The sequence below is a fragment of the Lates calcarifer genome, linkage group LG23 (genome assembly GCF_001640805.2).
Source record: "Lates calcarifer isolate ASB-BC8 linkage group LG23, TLL_Latcal_v3, whole genome shotgun sequence".
Classification (NCBI taxonomy): domain Eukaryota; kingdom Metazoa; phylum Chordata; class Actinopteri; family Centropomidae; genus Lates; species Lates calcarifer.
Window position 1 is genome coordinate 12,743,491 of NC_066855.1, and position 22,110 is coordinate 12,765,600.

Genomic DNA, 22,110 nt, shown 5'->3' on the forward strand with positions numbered 1-22,110 from the left:
CACGTTTACAAGTTTTCTGTTTAGCCATTTCCCTCTCGACTCATTACCCAAAAAAGGGCTCAACTGGTGAAAAGAGACAACTTGCTTGTACCACAGGCAGCTCTGACACAGTGTAAATATGACCTCACTGTGCAAGCATACAGATTCTCATGCAACAGCATAATAACCCAGTCCATTATAAGGATATGCATTGGCTTTGTAGGCGAGTTTAAGCCCACAATTATGCTCTGTGTGATATTTGAGTCTGAATAGCATGTCAAGCAATCTTCAAATTACTCAACCGCTCTTTAATGAGGTGACTCTCTTCCCTCAGTCGCACCTTGCACTTTTCAAAGAATGTCAAGCATCATCACAAGTCTGAACAGACTTGCAGAAGTGGTATGCAGCTGTACTGGAGCAGTGAATCAGAATGTTAACAACAGTATATTTCTGGAGGTTTGCATAAGCACCAGAGTTGGGTAGGGGAAGCAGACAAACGGAGCAGCAGCAGCAGCAGCAGCAGCAGCAGCCCTGACACATGGCCCACATTCACAGCCGCCTCCCACGTCACCGTGCTCCTCAGAGAAAAAGCCCCTTTTGTTTCCCAGCACAGAGAGGGAGGGAGGTCTCTGGGGTGAACCACCGCTCAGCTCCACCACACCACCCGCCATCAAGGAAAAAAAAAAAAAAAAAAAAAAAAAGGAAAGGGACCGGACTTCCCACCCCTGCCTGGCGTCCTCCCTACTCACTCCCCGCTTCAGCACACAAACACAGGCTCATCAGTAGTACCACTACTACGATTGTGATTGTCTTTTCCTGCTACTTAATTGGGTCAGTCTACATTGTGGCATTAAAGACGTCTAAAACAATGACCTTGCTGTTGATGCATATGCTCTGCTAATACCAGTAGTGAAAGAATTCTCTCTTTCAGAGTCTGCACTTAAGTGAGACTAGAAAAACCACAGTGTAAAAATACTACATTATGAGAAAATATCCTAAAACTGAAACTATATCATCAGCAAGATATATTAAAATTATCAAAAGTACTTGCCCTGCCATTGTTATACTATTTTGTTTTAGATTCATTAACGTGATATGAAAGGTGCTATATGAACGTTTTTGCTGTTGCTACATAGCCCATTTTAGCACTAACAGCTGTTTACAAAAAAGTTCTGCATCAAACTTCATTCCTTTACTTACCAAGAGTTGTCTTCAGCAGTGGACAGTAACACAAATGTTTTGCTCATATTTCTGTCACTTTTTCTAATAGAATTAGCATGCTAACCAGTTAGCCCGGGTCTGTCCCATCTCCCACTACCACTTTGCATAGTGATTACCGTCCAATCTGCCCAGAGGGTACATTACATGCATCTTTCGTTTGACTTAATATGCAATTGCACTGCATCAAACATTCCCCCCATATTCTGCCTTACATTAACATGCAATCCGGAGATGGCATCCCAGATTTTGTCAATAAAAACACTGAAATAATGTGATTACAAATGACACATTTAAAACTGTGTTTATTTGTATAGAAATATGCTCATGTTTTACATAACTTTGTAGTTACAAATCGTAAAAAGAAAGAATATTAACGCTATTAGCATCACAAAGTTTCTCTCAAACAAACGGGAGCATAGATCTCACAGAGAAGCCTGATGTTACTGTGTGAAATGTTAAGCTCTTCAATATACTTTACAGGTGGTGTGTGCGTGCAGCTTGTTGCTCAGTAAGAGTGAAAGGGGTTTTGCTAACAGTAGCTCTCAAAGTAGTCTCCATTTCTGTCCATCATGTACCCTCGTACTATTGAAGAACGTCAGAGGAAGGGACACTCTTTCTAGTGCAGAGAATTTATACAAACCTGCTGTGAATTCTCTCCAAACATAGTACAGTGAAGGTAATCAGGGTTACAGAGAAACATTAAAGACCCCAGTCTCTGAGCCAACATTATACGTAATTTTTTCTATATTTATCACTTCTATTATCTCCACCCGAACTCATCCTCCTGACTTCCTTGTTCTCCTGAGACACAGTTGAGATACCGCACAGTGGGGGGAGTAGCCTCTGACTACAAAAAGTCCCCAAAAATGGGCATTTAGCCCACAAAGCTCCTGCTCAATCTCTCCTTGAGAAAAAATACAAGTGCTGGATCTGCGTTAGCTTTCCACTTGCTTTGTCCTTAAGACTATCAGTACTGTTTACTGTACCACCCGGTGATAAACTTTCAGTCCCCTAAATTAGCTTCCCCCAAGAGGAAGGCAGTCAGTTCCTCTCGATCTGCTCAATGTCGAGCTCGCCTCCAAGCTGATACACGTCCTTCCTCATGCTACACAGCCCCGCCCACAGAGGCTCACTGTCCTTCCCGTTCGTTGTCCCTGGTGCTACATCGCTGCATTCTGTGGAGTTCCAGTCCACCTCCTCGATGGTGGGGTCCGACGATACGTTCCCGGTGATCTCTCCCTCTTTGGTCGGAGGCTGGCTGCCCTCCAAGCCGTGCTCGTTTGCAGATGAGTCGTCAGTGTCGCGCCGAGCATTGCTCGTGAGGGTGGGGAGGGCCTGGCTGGGCTCGCAGCTGTCTTCGCTTGTGATTCCAGGGCAGCTAAGGCTGTGGAAATTCCGAAGTTTCTGTGGAAGGAACGAGAGGCCATTTTTTTAGAAGCATATAATTGATGTTCTCAGGGAAACAAGGATACACTTAAACAAATATGTCAAATCTTTGGTCTGGTTGGAGTCCATAGTCTCCATGGTGACAACATATTTGGTGAGGAAATCAAAAACATTTCCTTCATCCTGGACTATGACCCATGTCCTAACTGGGTCGTAGTTAAAACAAAACTAAAGACATACAGCCATCTTATGAAAACAATCCCTCCACTGTGCTCATATAGTATGTGGGCGAGTAAGTGAGGTCAGAGCTGGACACTGGGCAACAACCACTATAATATAAAAAAGTTACAAGATTTAAAGGGTATAAATTTAGCCCGCATTACACACTGGAGCAACTGGTTGTTGGACAAATGAGGCTATGCGAGCCGAGGTCCAACGGGAACCCAGGCAGCAAGTGGCCAGATACCCAGAGGGCAGGCATCACTAATGTCGGCCTTTTGACTCTATTGGCCTTTCACTGGCATTACACAATGAGCACATACATCTGGGAAAGCCAGAAACTTCCTCAGGCAAATCCACATGTGCCAGCACTGCTGCGGGCGAGTCCTGTGACAGCTGTGCGTGCTGGAGCGGGAGGCTTTATGACAGAGGCTTATCCAATGTGTACAGCTAATGTGGAGAAGGCAGGACAGCTGCCTCATGCCTGACCGCTACGGTGTTAGGCCAGAAGGGCACAGGAGAATAGGGCCTCTGTAAAACCTCCTGTCACTTGTGTGCTTATGTAATACTTAACAGGCATGGGACTGTTGGGGATGCAGCTTACAGCCAAGTGTCCAAACTACTGCAACTAATTGATAGATTAAAGATTAATCAATGCTTTTTTTAATGATTCAATAAGTTATTTCATTTGTAAAGTAACTGAAAATGAGGACATCTCAAGTTCCAAGAGCACAAAGTGCCATCCTCTACTGGCTTACTTTGACTAAATAAGAATTAATAAATAAGGAAAGGAATTCAGTTTATAGTGATATTTATGTAGTGAAGCATTTTCCCCCAAATAACCTGAAGTTACCTGAACTGTTTATGATCATGTTGTTTATGTTACAAGTTTATTGACAGCTATGCTAGTGCTCTATTATGACCACAATAAAAGTCACACAGTCAGGATTTATTAACCATCAAAAACTCTTATCTGTTAATACAGAGACCGAGGCAGTCAGAGCTATGAATAACACTGGAGGAAAAGGGAGCTGAAAATGTGAAGTTATGATCCACGTTTCCAACCAGACAGCAGTGAGAAAGGTCTCTGCACCAGGCAGCAGTAGATCAAAAGGGGCCCTGCTGTTTTTCTTGGCTCCGGTCAAGCGGGTACATTTGTCAGCACCAGGCTAGTGTCACATTGCTGACTTCTGCGTATGCACTTCACTCTCAACAGTCAGACTTTTGGCCCACATCATGGGTCCAAACTGATAAGGCTGTGAGTAGTCTGGAATATGGCAAAACAGTGCCATCGGCTTTAACTACACCAAGTGAAGCTCTAACTTAGAGGAGTGTCAGGTGGAGAAAGTCTGCTGTGACACAGTATCCTCACACAACTTTTGTGCCACATTACAATGGGGGTCATGAATAAGTGCAGCTAGTGTCCACTTTGCCTGCTACTTTAACCCCCAGTCCCAATGAAATGGAGAGAGGAGCAGAAAGTCTCCTCATCCATACTGACCTTGACTCTCCATCAATATAAGCTGATCAATAGCTCATGAGGCCCGGTTGTGGCAGCGATCCACCCACTGAGCTGAATTTACAGAAATCAATATCTCTTTACCCAACACGCATCTCCCCTGTGCGACGATCTATAACCTCTGCCACAGCTGCTCTACTTCCTGACATTCATGGAGCCGCAGTGAACCACGCAGAGGGTAGCAGTTTCTCCCTGGGTAAACTACACCACTGAGGCGTGTGGGTGAAGAGGACACTTTAGAGACGCACTCAGCACTGTGACCAATCTTTGAATAGTAAGGTGACTTTGAATACTGATAGGGTGATGCTTGTGAAGCCCTTGCTCCTGAGTGCCAAGCAAGCTTACTCTGTTGTCACAAGTGAACATCTTTTCCACAGAGAGTACCTGAACTTTCACAGCTACACATTTCAGACCTGTAGTTACTGTAGTAACTACCACCCCATTTTTCAGTTAATCAAATTACAGTTTAGTATATAAAATGTCAGAAAATTATTATAATTGCTCATCACAAGTCCTAAAAGCCTAGGGTGACATCTTCAAATAACTTGTTTTTGTCCAACCAAAAGACAAAATCCAAAAATAATCAATTTACAATCGTGTAACACAAAGAAAAGCTGCAAATCCTCACACTTGAAATGCTGGAACTGGCATTTTTTTCCTGGTAAATTACTTAAAACAATTGTCAGATGATTACTCAGTTTGACTTAGTAGCACTGCTTATGGGTTTAGTTGTATAACGGGGCCAAAATATCTGGAAGTAATTTTCTCTAGGGCTTGCCTCTAAACCGGAGTCACTTTAGAGAAATTAAAAAAGATCTTAAATCAAACAAACAAAAATCATTTTGTAGCTGATATGTAATGCAAAAAAAATGTTTTTTCGACCTGAGCTTAAAACCAATATCTCAGCAGTCTCTTTTTAATGGAGGAACACAGAACACAATCCACAAACAGCAGGAAAAAAATCTAATGCTAACAATCTCAGCACCCTGACATCACTCTGTAAAAATATTGTTGGTTGCCTCGCCTAAGGCTCTTCTCTCCACACTGACCTCGTCCCTGTTTGGAGTGTGTGTGGCGTCTGCTTGTCGTGTCACAGCAGCGCTGTTGTTAAGACACTGCTGAACTCTGTGTGACTTTCTCAGAGGGGCCAAGTCCAGCTCTGTGTGTTTATGATCCAGCCAGTATACGCGTGAAACTTAACTATGTGTGTCTGTGTGCTTGTGGGGCAAAGAGACGAACGGCTGCCAGGATGTGGAGATAAAACACGTCGTCTGTTGGAAGCGCGGTCATCTTCAGAAGTGAATCGGCTCGAGCCCGTGGTTTAGATCATTTCTTTTTGCTTCATGCTGTATGAGTGAAAATACACACCCACGTAATGGAATGTGACCCCGAACAGGCCTGCATGAATGAACGATGGCAGTCATTTAATGACAGTGCCTGCAAAAACACTTTGAGGTGTGCTGAGGGAGAACAGACACAATGGCGTGACCTGAGCTGGAAGTGTTTGTTTATCAAACATGGAAGGAGCAAATTGCCCCAACAAGAGAGAATAACCAGCTAATGTTAGTGAGACTGATGGACCTAGCAGAGCTTCCAGCTGGCACGAGCATTTCCTGAGGGCCTTGACTCAAGCTCTGAACAGTGATCTTTTGGACCACATAAGAGGGCTGTAGTTACTTCCAACAGTAAATAAATGCCACATAAAATGCAACTAGCAATTGCTTTTGATAAATTATGTGACGCACTCAGGTGCAACTTTAAATATACTGTTATATTAGGCATCAAGTGATGTCAAACATGATATATAGGCCTTATATTTTAAAATAAACTAGCAGAGGCTGCAGTATTTAATCAGCATATATTTACCTGATTAAATATAATATAAAGGAGTCTTTCTGAGTTGTCTGTTTTACAAATTGACACCTTTAAGTACCAACCTGGGTCATCTTTGCCAGATCCAGTGAAGGCCTCTGTTTGTGTGTGTCAGCTGGTCTCCTGCGCTTCACACCGATCTTCTTGTCGTTGAGGACGCACGGCTGCGAGCGGCTGCGGGCGAGACCCCCCTGTCCACCACGACGCTCCAGCTCTGGAGTGGAGTCGGGGGAGCTGGGTGGAGAAGGTCCACGGGGCTCAGGGAGGCAGATCTGTTCATGAGAGAGGTAGAAGGGCTGCACTGACGGCTCGGAGGACAGGGGCATGGAGGAGGAGGGTGTCAGACCAGTGAAAGCCGAGGGGCGGGGGAGTCGCTGGGTGAAGCAGGGCTGCTCCAGGGTGTTGGAGCGGGCGGGCAAGCTGAAGCTGGAGCTGCGCTGCATGGCCGGGAAGCCGAGATGCGCGTTCCCCACGGCGCTTCGCTGGACGCTGCCTCCGCTGTGGCACCTCCTCTTCTCCACTGTCGTCCACACACGAGAGCCCTGAGGGCGCCAGGTAGAACGGCAACTGGCGAGCTCGTCTGAGCAAGACAGGGACCGGCACTGCCGCTTGCTGGGCGGTGCGGTCGAGTGCGAGGACGCAGCCTCAGTCAGGCTGAGGTCCTGCAACAAGCTGGTGATTGTGCTTGAAGTGGAGCCAACATCCCAGTCCCAGTGGGCTGAACTCTTGTGCACCTCAGGCAGGACGTCCCAGAGGCTCTCTAGGCTGGTCCCAACTGGCCTCTGCTGTATGGCACAGCTATGACCCACCTCTCGCCACCGACTTGTCTCTGCAACAAAGAACCAGATTCATTTTAATTAAATAACCTTTAGAATTAGATGACAGGTTAAGAACCTATCCCAAAATACAGAAAGTAATATATGGGCTTATTAATACAATCTACACCAACACTAAGTCAGTTTTTAGTCAGAGCTTTAGTTCTTTTTTATATCTGACAAAAAGTTTAAAAGAGATGAACTTTAATAATGAATTTAACCTGTATGGGCTACATTTTACTTAACCTTGCCTCATGTTCTCTGAGGACATGCAATAGCTGTGTGTGATCAAAACTGGTCCAGTTCTTTTTTTATGTTCACTTCCACCATTTGTATATATAAGTCAAACTCGAGTCCTGACATCAGCCAAATGGCCTTTTAGTAACTCTGCAACTCCAGCATTAGCTTGTTAGTCTCCTTTCTTCACTCTCTATTTTTCATCAGGAGCAACACCACCATCACTGAGAGATTAAGTTTAGCAACCTCTATATGCGCAACATCCATGACACTGCTCCAGTCTAGGTCAGTGTGTTGGTCCCAGCATGTGTACTTTGTATTGACGCTACTCACTGCTTTGTGTAATTGGCACTAAAAACAAATCCTGTCCTCCAGGCTCTGGTTTACTGTCGCAGTCTGTAAGCTGATTGGGAAAGGGAGCGTAGCTTAGCATCTGACCGACTCGGTATCAAACCTTGTCTCTTACAGAGTTGGGCTTGATAAAACGTCAATGAGCCCTCATAAACAATCTTACTTAGGTTTATCGTCATGTTTCTTGTTGCTCCGAATCAGACCAGCCGGTTTCCTGCCACTACTGATCGACTCCGTGCCAGCACCACAGTTACCGTGCCAGGAAAGCGCCTGTTATTGCCACAACAGAAACTCACTTGCAATTGCTGAATGGGTCAGCCAACTGAACTGGTCAGTCAACTCTGAGTTAGATACTAAACATCGAGGCCACTGCCCATTCCTGGTATGCAAAAGGTCTATTCTTCTCCACTAAAGATAAAATCCTCAAAATACCATCTACAGTACACGAGCAGGAGCGAACAAAGGGCAGTGTTAACAACACCTACTGGCACTGCTGTGTTCTCTGCCAGGACTTTGCCAGTTTAACACACTCTGCCAAGTTACTGTGAGGACAGAGTACAATTAAATCTTACAATACAACGACTGCAAAGGCTGTTGCTCCAACAGCAAGATAAATTAAGGAGATGAACCTTTGTAGCCATAACCAAATTTTCAACTCAAGGTCATCACGTTCACAGTTCTGAAGCATGCAGGAGTGCCATAAGATCCCTGGCAAAGATAAGCCGCTAAAACGCAATCATTAACACACACTGGCATGTTGGCACATTGGCAGAAACACTTGTCAGGCCTGCTTCACATAATTCCATGTGACCAGATAACCACATTCAGCAGAGATTGACTTCTGCCAATAATTTCTCTGAAATGTCACAACAGGCCCCTCCAAACCACTGCTGTCATTAAACAACAATTTCTGCCCCCCTTCAAGCTGCTGAGGACCATTATAAGTGCATAATTACGGGTTGTGTCCAGTTTGTAATGGGATGTAAGGCACACTGACTGACTAGAGTAGACCCAGAAAAATAAGAAATATGGGCTTGGGGAAATGACAAAATACACTGTGCAATTTTTCAAGACATGACTTCATGAGTTAAGTAGCAATTTCATTAATATCTCTGGTGCTGTTAGGCCATTGTAGACAATTTTAACTTCACATAAATTGGCATCAATGTGATGACGTACCTTGTTTAATAGGTACCTAAAGAGGACATTTCCATATTTCATTTCATAATAATATTTTTTTGACAAAATTTCAGCTATTACTTCAAAATCAACTATTACTATATTACCACTTTGGTTATTTACTACTAAAATTATCCATATTATTCTAACGTGTGAATTTGTATTTGGATGAGAAAGAAGATGACACTCTTACCCATGAGTCCACAAGTAAAAAGTGCAGTCCCCTGGCTCATGGTCTGTGCCTGGAACTGCGGAAATGTAGAAAAAGACTCACCGTCAGCTCGCCAAAAAACACAGAAAACTCTTTTAAAAAATGAATAAATAAAAGCAAAAATCAAAAGCTATTGGAAAGTCAATTGTACAACAGGTCCCTAGAGTGTACGTTGCAGCGCATTTTTTGCTGCTGAAACCAAGTGCAACCCATCAACAAAGAGGGAGTTCCACCATAAATGCTTCTGATTGACGCTCAGCCCGAGAGCATGATGACTTCATTTCACGTGGCTGAGAGGGCAAACTCAGTCCATATTAGTGGGGGAATTTTCTCACTCTGTGCTGGCAGAAAGAAGAATCTACTGCATGGATGCTGATTACAAAATGAGTCAGAGTTGCTCAGCCTAGCAGAACTAAAATACTCTATTGTTATTGTGATTGAAGTAAATGGAACACGGAGGATTCAAAACCAGATGACAAACACCCTGGTGATAACAATTGCTGCTATTATGATGAAATTATCAGTAATTGTAACAAAAACAATCCTTATTCCTAGTCTTCAACATCGAGATAGTTCTTTTAACATCACTTCCTGAGATTCAATAAGGCAACTCTTTGGAATTTTCCAACAAATTTGACTCAAGGGAAGTTAGAAGTCAAATTTAAGCTCTGATTAAAGTTGACAAAATAGGAAAATATAATGCAGAGTCATAAAACTGCTGTGGAGTGATCATTGGCCGGCAACAATTTCCTGATTTAGGGCAGCACCTTTTCGTCTTCCTCCTTGACAAGCACAGCTGAGGCCTGTTGGCAGGGCTTCATATAAACATAAAATGACACATTTCACACAGAAAAATGCTTATACAAATAGAAAATAACCTCTCACCGGGCCCAAATCTGTACTTTTGGATGTTACATCGTCGACACCCTTCTTTTCCAGTGTTTTCTTGTAAATGATTACCATGGCAACACACATCTTTGTCCCAAGTCGTTCCAGTGAGGGCAAGAAAAGCTGGAGGCCATCTTGACGGGCATGGTGTGAACAGGCTGGTTTCTCATAAGCTTAAGACAGCAGCCCTCAGCTCCTCCAGGAATGTGCTTCACTCCTCGGCCCAATCCTGAGCGGACACACAAAGATGAGCACAGGATTAGAATTCAGTACATTTCTGACATCCTGTCGACCATATAAGCGGGGAGCAATCCAGGTTGATTGGGGAGAGCAGATCCTGTGGGAGCTCTGAAACGTGGTGATTTGAGAAGTTAATCTGAAACGTTTGTAGCTCGCTCCCTCGTCAAAGATGGCAGCAGGATCCACAGCAGTTATGACTACATGTCTGTAACTTGGGGGTCGCCATTAGAGTGCTGTGAATCCATGCTGACTACAGTTGCGGACAAACACAGCCCTTCAATCATTCCTGAACCTCTTGAGAAACCTGTTCAACATCTGCAAAAGTGAAAGACAGACAGTAGAAATTGAAGGAAAGTCAGTGGTTTGACAAGCTCCTTTAATTCTCAAGTGAGCGAGCAAACATTCCTAGGAAACACTTGCAAAGTGCAAGGCCTTGCCTGTGTCACCATATGTTGGTCTGTAAGTTGAAATCACGCTGCATTTTCACTTCCACATAGTCTCTCCAGCGTGTCACCAAAAGTGGAACTCTATACCGTGTTTTGTTCTTGCCTGTCCGTGTGGAGGATTATCAGTCATCCGAGAGAACGAGTTTCCTCAAAGTGTTCCACACTGAAGCACACAGAGAGGAACAGAGCAAAGTCAAAGTTGTGTAATTGAATCCTCAGGGGCTAGCTGGGAATAGCTGACCTTGCGGTTATCAAAACAACCCTCCTCGCATTAGTGCTGCACCACGATTACAGTAAAACAGCTGATTAGCCACAGATGTAAATCTATATAATCATCACAGAAGATTTTTTACTACCACTAGATGAGTTTTGACTCGAGGGTGACGTCAGGCAGGGGGACTGAAACAAAGTGCAGTAGACGCAAGACGGTCGTATGATGCCTGCAAGGTCAGAGAGTGTCTGTTTGAATGACAGAACAACTGCAGGCAGAAAAAAAAAGAGGGAAACAGAAAGATACGGTGTACGTGAAACAAAAGAGTGCTCTGTGCAGAAGATGAGACACCGTGGGAAACAAAAGAGGCGACATCAGAGGGTTGCGGGTGGTGGGGTGGAGAGTGAGTTTGTGTGTGTGTGTGTGTGTGTGGGGAGGAGGTGACAGCATCACAAGACCCTAAGGGAGCTGACATACTGGAGGTGGTGTTTGCATTCAGCATATGATTTCCATTACTAACACTTATCACGTCAGGAAAACACTTTAAACACAAGGATGTTTTTTAGCTGAGTTGAACGGGGAGAACACTGCGGTTCAGGGACATGCAGCAGCTTTAACTTATGGCCTGTGTGAATAGAAAAGAACTAGATCAAAGCTCGGAGCTGGGCTAGGTCAGGCCAGCTTATACTGTGCGTGACCATTAACCACACAGATCTGTGTTTTACAGAACAGATAACTCAGGACGTGCTGGGGTTGAGGAAACCGCTGTTTATATATTACCCTTAATGGCTCTGTGATGGATATGGATGGCATTGACACAAAAAAGAAAAAAAAAACCCTCACCCAAAGAAATTAAACTGGCAAAGACAAGAAAGCTCTTGTTTACTCAAGATGTTAACTCAAAAAGAAGGAAAGAAATAATGTTTTTCCTTCACAGAAAAATGGAAAAACTGTAGTCTGACAATCTGAACTTTAAACTGTAAACATCATCCATTACTTTTAGTTATAGAGAGCTGCAACAATTTATCATCATTCTCATGCTCAGGCATTACGTTTTTATCCCATAAATCTGAGCTGAGCACTTTAGATGGGCGAGGTTTATAACATAATTATAAACATTCCTCGACTCCATGACATAAGTTTTACACACAATTATAATAGCCTAACCTTGCCCCACAGCCTTTGAAAATCATTCAGACAGTTTATGAATAGAAAACATGTTGAGAAGCGCTAGTAAGGGGCAGGTTGCCTTTTCTTGTACAGACTATAAACCAAATGCCTTCCAAGGTATGCTTTCCAATGTTTAGCGGATACACCCAATGCATTCAACTCATATTGCACGAACTGCTGTGCAAAGATGCAGATGAGGCTATAATGTGTCAAATGACTTATCTAGAATTTCTGCCCAAGGGGTGCCGCTCCCCTCCTGACGTCAAAACCCAGACTCACCTCCATAACGATGGCGCTATTATCTGGAATCAGTGGGAGTCTCTACACTTCTGCAGCCTGATAGCTCTTTATCTGCACTGGAGCAGCAACCACCATGACAACTGAGAAGTCTAATCTCTGAGAAGGGGAAGAATATTGCAGGACGTTTCCATCACATGCAAAAAAAGGCTGCTGACTGACTGCACCAAAGTCTGCAGTGACAGCGGCCTTCCTAAAAGACGACAATAACGCTGCCTTGGACAAGCTGATGGGACTCCACGCTTCCTTTGTGGTTGCAAAGAGCCTTTCAGTCATCGCTACTTTGTCGTGTCAGAAATAGCGCGCTATCGCACAGCCTATATAAGCGCTAGATAGGACACGAGAGGAAACCACAGAGTCGATGGGGTCAAGCATACAGCAGAGGTCTGCTTTAGAGTCAGCTCAGTTTTCAAAAGCCTGCACAGACCCAGCTGTATTTTCTATACAAAATCAGACAAAGAAATGCCATATTGTAAATGACACTTTTCTAAGACTCTTAGAATTATGGTCCAGTCCAAAAAGACTACAGACTGTCAGCTTAGCCATTACAATAGACATCTAAACTGTGGTCACCCATGAAAGCTCTGTTTCCCAATTAAAGCAGCTTTTCCATACATTGCTCAGACTGTAATCCCATGGGTTAGGCCAACATTACATAAGGATTTGGCAGCTTTGTGTCTGACAATTAGAGTTAATGCTAATCTAATTTATAGCACTTGGACAGCTGGTGGAAAACACTGTTTGATATAATTATTGCACCTACTGAATAACACCATTTGCTAACAACTTGTTAGAATCTTGTATCTGTTCGTACCATTTTAGTATATTAAAGTTTTATCTGTGTAAATTGATACAAAACTTAATGTAAGCTTAAATGTTAAGTTGAATTTTCAGACATCCTCCTTTTGACATTCCTGCATGAAAGACAGTTGGATCTGTGTCCTGCTCTCGACAATCCTAGGATTGTGGCCGTCTCAGTAATCCGAGCATCTGCTCAGCACCTGAGACGGACCCGACTTGAAAACTAACTGAGGGATTTGCGCTGCTCTTCATCACCATGCTGCTTCTGAGAGGAATGCTGGGTAAAAGTTTTAGCTGTCCCATTGTACAGAAAGATTCCCTGAGAGAAAATATGCATGTTCCTAAAAAGCTTGTTTCCCCCGAGCTGTTGGCTCTGATGCCCTACTTCTTTGAATTGCATGGCTTGTGCAGAATCCATATTTGGACTCAGGCACATTTGAGCAGTTTCTCATACCATAATGGTGGTGGTGTTGACAGAACATGTCATAAAAGGCAGGCAGACATGCAGGGAAACACGAAGACCGGATAATTGTATGACAAATTGTTAAACTACTTCTGCTTGGTTTTTTTTGTTTTTTTTTTTTTTTGTAGCACTACATTTTCACTGTGAAAAATCAAGACTTTTTTTTAAACTCCAAACTTTCATTGTTAGTTCTGTCATTAATTAGGTGGCACAAAGGGCAGGTGCCCCCAAGTTTAGCTATGGCTGACTGACTGAAAAGAAATTTATGAAACTCATTGTGCAGCCTGGGCTAGCCCACAGCTGTCTGTATGCTCACAGAAATTAGGCTATGTCAAACAGGAGGCACACTCTACATTTAAAGCAGTGAGTGAATAGTCAGAAATGAGCATGGCTGGGAGGCCTCAATAGTAGTTATCAGGCTCAGTTGAGGGCCTGGGGTACAGCCAGGGTCTCACAAGCACGCAGCTGCCCACTTACCATAAACACAAAGGCTCAGCATGGCTATGCATGGCAGCCAAGGAGGCCTAGGTTTTTAAGCAGGCCTGCTGTTTAATTATCTCATACATAATCACTTGCACTGTATACATTTGTCCAGAACAAGAGCTTTGTTGAGCTCTGTAATCGAGGCTTTCAACAAACCTGTCCAAGTTGGAGAGAAATGTTGTCCACTTGAATGCTAAGTCTAACAAAGTCCCTTAATTACAAAGGGCTGAAGACACAACATCCTTCTGCTTCCACAGCAGAATAACATTGCATGTTAATGGACCCAAATAAGAATAAGTCACATCCACAGGACACAGCCCCATTAACTTTCAATCAAAATCAAGACTGGAGAGGAAAGAGCACTCTTGAGTTCCACATGCAGGAATTTACCCCCCCCCCCCCCCCCAAACAACATTTTCACTGACCATATGCACATGACACAGCAACAGAAAGCCTGGAACAATTTTTTTTCCCACATGTGTTTGAACGGTGTCATAACAGTGGCACTATACTACACAATCTTAGATAACCTTAAAATATGTCTAAATATTTTGAGTGATGTAGACAAGGAAAGAGGAATCATCTGCGAGCTCTGATAGGCAGCCTCTGTTTTTTTTTTTTTTTTTTACTTGAGCTAAAACCATTGAACAGTTTCTCAGATGAGCTTGCCAGCCCTCCAGGTGGATGCCTCTCAGTTTCAGAAGAAAAGGCCCTGAAAACTGAGCTTGTCCAAGTAACCAGCACAAACAGTCCCTTAAACCCCCTTTCCAAAATCCCTCATGAAAGGGAAATGAGTTTGGCAAAGAAATTGGTGTGACGGGAGCTCACAGAATGTTACACGCAGGCTACAGAGCAAACAGGATTTTGAACTCGACAGAAAGGCCACAAGCTACTGATGATAAAATATGAAATGCACATGTCCAAAAAGTAAAATTATACATTTGTACTTCAACAGAAAGTCTCCAACTTTATCTATCTAACTTATAATTCATGCATGTCCAAGCCACTTATGTACTTTAGTAGTCTTAACCATGGCCTTTGGACACTCTGAGGAGTTCAGGTTTAACAAGCTTGTGTGTTTATGATCCCACTGAGCACTTAAATTGCAGAATCTGTTGGATAGTGTGTCAGCCAGCCCTGTCTTCATACCTGAGGGGAAGGTTGACTAGATAAAGATAAGAAAACAACATTCCACTGCATCGGCACCAACTGTAACATAAGAGAAAGAGGGACAGAGAAAGCCCCAAATGGCATGGCCAACACATAGTGTAATGTTAGGCATAAAGACATGCACCCTGTGCACATTAAAAATGTATTAGAAGGCATTACACATTTGCTACCACACAACACTGGCCTATCTTGCCATGTGTGCTTTGCATGAGTGACAACTTTCAAAGGTAGCCAGTTCACGTAAAATGTTTCTAATCAAAAGAAAGTACACTTGGTTATTTTTGTCAGCTTATCTGATTGAGTATACACCTACTGTCAGATGTCAAACAAGCCAAGCATACTTTCTGTGCTTACATCAAGAAGATAAATGGTTGATACTAATATGAAAACTGGTAGTCACCAGGAATCATTTAAAGACTCTATGATCATGTTAAAGCTTTACATAAACTTAGTGACACTTGCTTTATTAACCCTCCCTACAACATTTTACCTCACTGTGTCTTTATTAATCTATTGGGTAATAAAGACATAATAAAAAAAAGGGGGGGGGGGGCAGATAAGATCAGTTCAAGCAGCATTATATGTAAGTAATAACCCAGTCAAATGAAAAGGGACATAGCTAAGTAAGCCAGTACACATGAGGAAATGTTGCTAAGCTAACTGTTTAGTATCCATAAAGAAGTCTTACTTTGCTACTGGGAACTTGTAATTAAATGTGACAGCATAAAAATCACCATTCATGCGAATCACAACACAAGGGAGCATCACACATGAACTCCTACTACAGCTCCTAAGTTAGCAAGCATAGAGAACTTAATATTTCACCCCCACCCCCCAAAAAAACTACCACTCACAAGCATCTCAGTGAGCGCCTCGGGTCTCCACCAGCACCGGGCAGCTGGTTTAGTTTCGTTGGTCCATGTCGAGTTTTGTTTTAGCAGAGAAGACAGAGATAAGGCGTCAGGCAGGAAGCAAAGCGCGCAGTTCACTTCACGTCCTGCTCCAGGCTGCTCCTGCAAACTACAACATTACCCCAGCGCACTACTGTCCAAGATTGCACACTAATGAGCCTATGACAACATACACGAGCGATACCATTTCTGACAGGGGGTGGGGGGTGTCCGGTGAGTTATTTGTGCCTCTAAACTTTCAGTTTGACGTGAATTATTTTCATCACTCGGCTTCTTCTAACTTCTCACGCTAGTTAGCCGAAGTTTATGGTGGTAGAAAGTTAAATGTTAATCTCTGTACGACTTTCTCGAACACGCACCACCCCTGCTCTTGTAACTAGTGGTCTGAGCCACCCTGCTGTAATGAAAAGTAATCACAGTTTTGAGCTGTGCATATAGACAAGGCACTCTCACAATATACAGTGATGTAACATGATAATCAGACAACTGTGAGTGATTAGGAGAGCCAGATAGAGGTAGAAGGAAAGTAATGTGTGTTATATGTACATTGCCAGGTTCCCCTCACTAAATGAATTCTAGTATAATATAGGTTATTCCTAAATAAATACATACATTACAAACAGATGTTCACTATCCAGGAAGTAAATTCTGGCTTTATCATAACCTACATCAGCATGCAGTATGCTATTATTCAACCATGCAGGTTTAGTTGTCTATACATTAAATAAACATATTGTGCAAGGAGTGTGCCTACTGTACTACTACTGTACATAGTATTAATATCACTTAAACGGGTGGTTCCAGACCTTTTTACCTTCTGAACACTTCAAATCTATCCACTAAGAAATATTTGTCCCAGTCATACTCTGAAAAAATGTATTTTTGCAAGCCTGAGCAGGAAAAAACAGTATTTTACAAGAAAATAAACAGATGTTTTTGGCGGTTTTTTTTCCTGTCTTGTTTGTCATCTTGTGACAGGAAACACTTTCAGTACAACTTGTTCATATACAGTATAATAGTAGTGCATTTGTTTAGCTTTCTATATGTTTAAATAATGTGTGCACATTGTGAGACAATAACAAGTGTTTTAAACCTTGTATTTGGGAGCTCACATGGTTGGCACATGGTTATATCATAAACATGATATAAAGCAAATTACAGCTATTGGCCTGTGCCTGATCTGTGTATAGAAAAAAGACAAATTCCTGTATCTCATAACTTTGTATACAGTAAGCTTATATATTGTGTAGGGGCTGAAGTTAACAGTGAGGTTCAGAAGGGTGGGGAGCTGAGTCTCACCCCTGGCAGACACTATTATTAATCAAGGAGTAACATCTGTTGTGTGCCACTAATCTTACCCAGACTGTCAGACTGTTGTACTGTCCTCCTCGGTTTTAGACTGTCTGCCTTTTGTGTTAAAAGACACCAAGGATTTGTCTCCTCCACTATGTAGGCTAGAGTGTGGGGGTGAAGACAAGCTGTATTTACCAAAAAAAAAAAACCCTCAGCAGTTTCAGCAGTCTGAAGAGTGAATGATTTGGAAAACAAATATTAAATTTGTAGCATAGCAAACTTTACATGTTGTGTTTTGCAGTCCTAAAAGGCTCCTTGGTAAGCAGATGATCAAAACAGCTTATAACACAGGAGTTACGTGGGAGTCTTGCAATTCAACAACTCTGCCAGTGTGTGTTGTGGCTGTCAAAACCATAGGGGGCAGTATCCACCAATCACAGTGCTTCAGAAAAGAAGCCACATTGACTTGAATTGATTGAACTGTAACAGAAGTGGAATAGCTTCTATAGTCATTTCTTTTTGACTTTCCTAACAAAACTGTAGCTACCATATGGTTAGCAGTAAATAGGAGGTGAGCTTCCAACTCCCAGTACTGAGACCCCATGCAGAATGCTGTATGCCATCTGTGTTTCACACTGGCTGCAGACAGATGGCTGAAGCACTCCTGTTACAGGAGTAAGATCCCTTCTCAACTTTAATGAACAGTTAATCCTCTCCATCCCTCCCAAAACTCCCCACTTCTGATTTAAAATCTAAGTTGTTGTTTTTTTTTTTTTTGTTTACATTTTTAGACAAATACAGTCACTCCACAAATGACTAAAAAAAGTTAAATTAAGTGTACAGCTATTCTCTATGTAGTATTTCTGTTTGTTTGTCATTCTTAGAATTCAGAAACTTTCTATCAGTGAGCACAAAGATCAAAAATAGTCAGCTGCAAAAGTTTAGCTCTACCAACGGGGTGACACTTGAGTAAAAGAAAAACACTGACACCATTTGTCAAAATGCAGAAGTACATGCGTTTACAACTTGACTTTTTGAAGCTTGCGGTTAAAATTATTCTCCGATGTTACTCAATGGGACACTGTAACCACAGTCGGGGCATAAAAAGAGCATATGGCTTTCATGGAACGCCATCTAAATTTCACTGCTTCTCATCTATCCCACTAATCCTCGCCTATAATGTTTATAGCCAAGTTAATTGAACTGGCACATCTCTGTGGGTTTGGAGATCCCTTCTAAGAGGCTCTAAAGCCATGTTTTTGCCAAAGCATGCACATCGCTAAAACCTCACCAGCATCTGAAAGAGGTGCAGCTGTTCCTCCAGTAACGGTTCATGAGTGATTGTGTGAGTGAGTTATTTAGGAAAAAAATGGCAGCTTAGCTCAGAACAGTGATTATGTTTGTATGATAGGGGAAATGAAAAAAAGGTAAAAATAAAAATAGACTGTAATTGTAAAAAAATCCAGGATATTTAGTGAGGTGAAGAGGTCTTAAATCTTTGCCCTTGAGTTAAGATAAAGTGGTCAGTATTCCTCTTTGTTTATGGACACTGACAGTCCTTAAGAAGTGTATATATTTGTCAAGTAAAACTGTTCTCCTTCTCAGTAGTAAAGAAAAAGTAGAGTAATATAGAAATACTCAAGGAAAGTAATAACACCACTGGCGATGTTTACCTAAGATGACCTAAGAAATTTCAAGAACTCTGATCCTGATGTTCGGGCCCACACACATTCTAAGAAACACAGAGTGCTTTATTTTGAGGACAGTAATTGGTTTTCACGGTCTGCGGTGAGATACAGATTTATTGAGGAACAGTTGCTCTGGAGTCATCAGTCAGTTTTTGCTTTGACAGTGGAAACAAAGACATTCTTTTACTGCTACAGCAAGTGCATTTTTGTTATAATGTTTCAAGTATCGTATGTACCATCTGTACGTGCACCACTTTGTTCACAGTGCAGTTTTCCATCTGTCATCTGTTCAGTCATGTTCAAAAGAAAATATTAATAGAATATATTATTTGTACTTTGTCAGCATTGCAACAGTAACTTGAGTAAATCCAATACTGAACACTTGTGGGAAAAATCCTTTGTAAACTATTAAAATGAAATAACCTGAAAAAATAAAAACATTTTGGAGTGACTAGTATTGAGCAGTGTGAACAGTTTTTGGGGATCCCTCTCCTTGAGAATCCCGCCTCTCGCTCTCCATGTAGGCCTGCACCGACCTCCACAGCGCTCTGATGTTTCCCTCGCCAAAACCCGTCGCCCCCCTTCGCTCGATCAGCTCGAGGAAGAAGGTGTCCTCTGCGAAGATGGGCTTGGTGAACACCTGGAGAAGGTATCTGGAGACAGGGCGATAACAATAGCAAAGACACTTAAGGTTAGTCTTAACATCTCACATCTGGGTTCTCCTAGCTTTCACTGATAGGATGGAATTTATTGTGAAGTCTTTTGTCATTTTTTCTTAAAAGCTAAAACATCTCCTGAGGTTTTCTGTCCAGTTAGGTCAAATACAATTTGAACATCTTGCCATTTTTACCAGGATAACAAACCAGTTCCTTTAGCAACTAGGGCTTTCTCTGTAATTCTGAGGCTATGACTCATAGAATCTTTTAAATCCTGACCAAATAAGTGTTTTGAGATGCTCAAATTTTATCATCCCAAACAGTGAGGAAGTGGCTGAAAAACTCCCATTAATATTCTTTATCTTAGTAAAACAGCACTGATGGTTGAGAGACAAGTTTATCGCTCTTTACTGCTCCTTACCTCCTGTTTTCACTGGATGCTTTCTGTGATAAAGGATCCTGGTGTAGGTCTGTGTCCAGGAGAATGCCATGCTGTGCCAGCATCTGGGGGTTGTGTCCTGCCTCCTCTATTTCCTGCTGTTTTCCCACCTGTCACAGCAACACAGCATAGGTAAAAGTGTTCTTAAACACAGGATATGCAAATATTTGCAAATATGACCCATACATGTTATTTACCATTTTTTAATCTGCCATAGAAACTGACTGGCTAAAAGACAATACCTGTGTAATGAGAAAATCATACCAAAATCACTTTGAGGAAGTGAGGCTGAGAGCTGTTAAAGTCCAATAATAATCTAATAATAGTCATAATATCTTCTGGTGGAAAGTAGGGTGTTGGACTGGTCTTTGGTGGCTGATGATTCACCATGTTTTTTTACATGGTGGAGGTACAAATTCACAGACCAGTGCAACTCTGTGAAGTTGCAATTTAAAGACAACCCTGATCTGTCTTGTGCATCTGTAAATAAAAGTTTATTTACACATACTATAATATCTTTTTCAACTTGCTGAATAAAATGTAGGTTATGCCTTGCAGTAATCGAGTCACTACTGGTATGAAAAAGTCAGTCAAACCTCAGAGTAGTAGGCAGGAGGAGGGGAGAAAAACTGTACACCAGCTCCAGCCATTGTGTGTGCAGTAGAAACAATATTTTTTGTGTACAGCCCGATGTGCTGGATCCCTGGGGCCCTGTGCTGCTCCAGGAAGGTGTCAACCTGGTTCCTGCCTAAAATTAGGGAAAGCACACAAGGAACAGAGGAGCTGTGAGATCAGGAATGATGGCAGAAATTAAACAAATTGAAAGATGGAGTGGCTGCTGTTACCTTGTTCAGGCAGCGATTCTGCAATGACAAACTTGCAGTCAGGCTCTTTTTTGTCCACAGAGGGAAGAATGACACCTGCTTTGCTGCATTTCCAGTACTTCATGGCAGTTAGACGCAGCCCAATGCCTTCCTGATTTACGACAAAACCTTCGTCCACATCTTCTTCACTACTCAGAGGAACAGAAGTCATATTTATTTCTGGCATCAAACTCAACAGAATAAATTATGACTGTAAATTTTTTTTTTGAAATGCCCACAGTTTCTCACCTATCGATGAAAAACCTCTGAAAACCAAAGAGCTGCTCGTACCACCTCATGACCTGGTGGGTTGTTTTCCTGGGGCAGGCGTAAGTGATGTGATCAAAATGTGTGATTGGACAAGAGGTGTCCTCTTCCTCCAAGCTGCAGTCCTTTTCCACGACATCAAACCCAGGCAAGAAGATCCCCTCATATTTTGTCCTGTCAATGAGTGTGTGGCACACATTCCCCACAATGGATTTAACCACCGAGTAGGTGACGAGACCAGCCTCGTCCTGAACTGTAGTGGGAGGCACCAGGAAGTTGCAGCCCAGATGGCGAAGAGCCCTGAATGACCTTTCCACATCCTCCACCTCGAAACACACGTTGCTCACAGTATCCACCGGGTAGTATGTGCTGACATCGTAGAGACACTTTGCAGAATTATCCTTGTTGTATTTCCCCACGTTGACCCGCCGTGAATCACCCGAATATCTGTCTGTGATGCCCAGCAGCTCTTCATTCAATCTCACACTGCTCTGGTTTGGTCTCTCGTTCACGATGAAAACTGCCGCTCCTTTTCTGAAAGCCAGCTGCCTGGACCTGTCGGTCAATCTGGTAGCAAACAAATCAAACTTGAACTTAGAGACAAGGTCGTTAGCTATTTTCTCCACGTTAGAAACGTGGAGCGAGATGTGGTGTAACCGGCTCAAGTAAGCTGCCATTTTTAAGATGTGACGTTTTGACAGGAGGCGTGTCCAAGAATTTAGAAACACTAACACAACACGTGTTAACTTTATGGTATTTTCTTTCTTTCTCTCTCTCTCTCTCTCTCTCTCTCTCTCTTCTCTCTCTCTCTCTTTTTTTTTTTTTTTTTTTTTAG

General features: G+C 42.5%; 2 protein-coding genes across 2 annotated transcripts; both read right to left on the reverse strand.

Annotated features, from left to right (window-relative positions):
• Positions 1 to 1,485: 1,485 nt before the first annotated feature.
• Positions 1,486 to 16,220, reverse strand: fam53b (family with sequence similarity 53 member B). Its single transcript, XM_018699308.2, has 5 exons — positions 16,013 to 16,220; positions 9,875 to 10,106; positions 8,972 to 9,026; positions 6,262 to 7,025; positions 1,486 to 2,604 (listed from the first exon to the last, which is right to left on the reverse strand). The coding sequence occupies exons 2-5, from the start codon at positions 9,962 to 9,964 to the stop codon at positions 2,242 to 2,244; spliced, it is 1,272 nt and encodes a 423-aa protein (XP_018554824.1). The 5' UTR covers positions 9,965 to 10,106; positions 16,013 to 16,220; the 3' UTR covers positions 1,486 to 2,241.
• A 2,876-nt stretch (positions 16,221 to 19,096) lies between these two features.
• Positions 19,097 to 21,997, reverse strand: hpdl (4-hydroxyphenylpyruvate dioxygenase-like). Its single transcript, XM_018699355.2, has 5 exons — positions 21,258 to 21,997; positions 20,991 to 21,157; positions 20,742 to 20,893; positions 20,128 to 20,255; positions 19,097 to 19,703 (listed from the first exon to the last, which is right to left on the reverse strand). The coding sequence occupies exons 1-5, from the start codon at positions 21,950 to 21,952 to the stop codon at positions 19,502 to 19,504; spliced, it is 1,344 nt and encodes a 447-aa protein (XP_018554871.1). The 5' UTR covers positions 21,953 to 21,997; the 3' UTR covers positions 19,097 to 19,501.
• Positions 21,998 to 22,110: the final 113 nt, after the last annotated feature.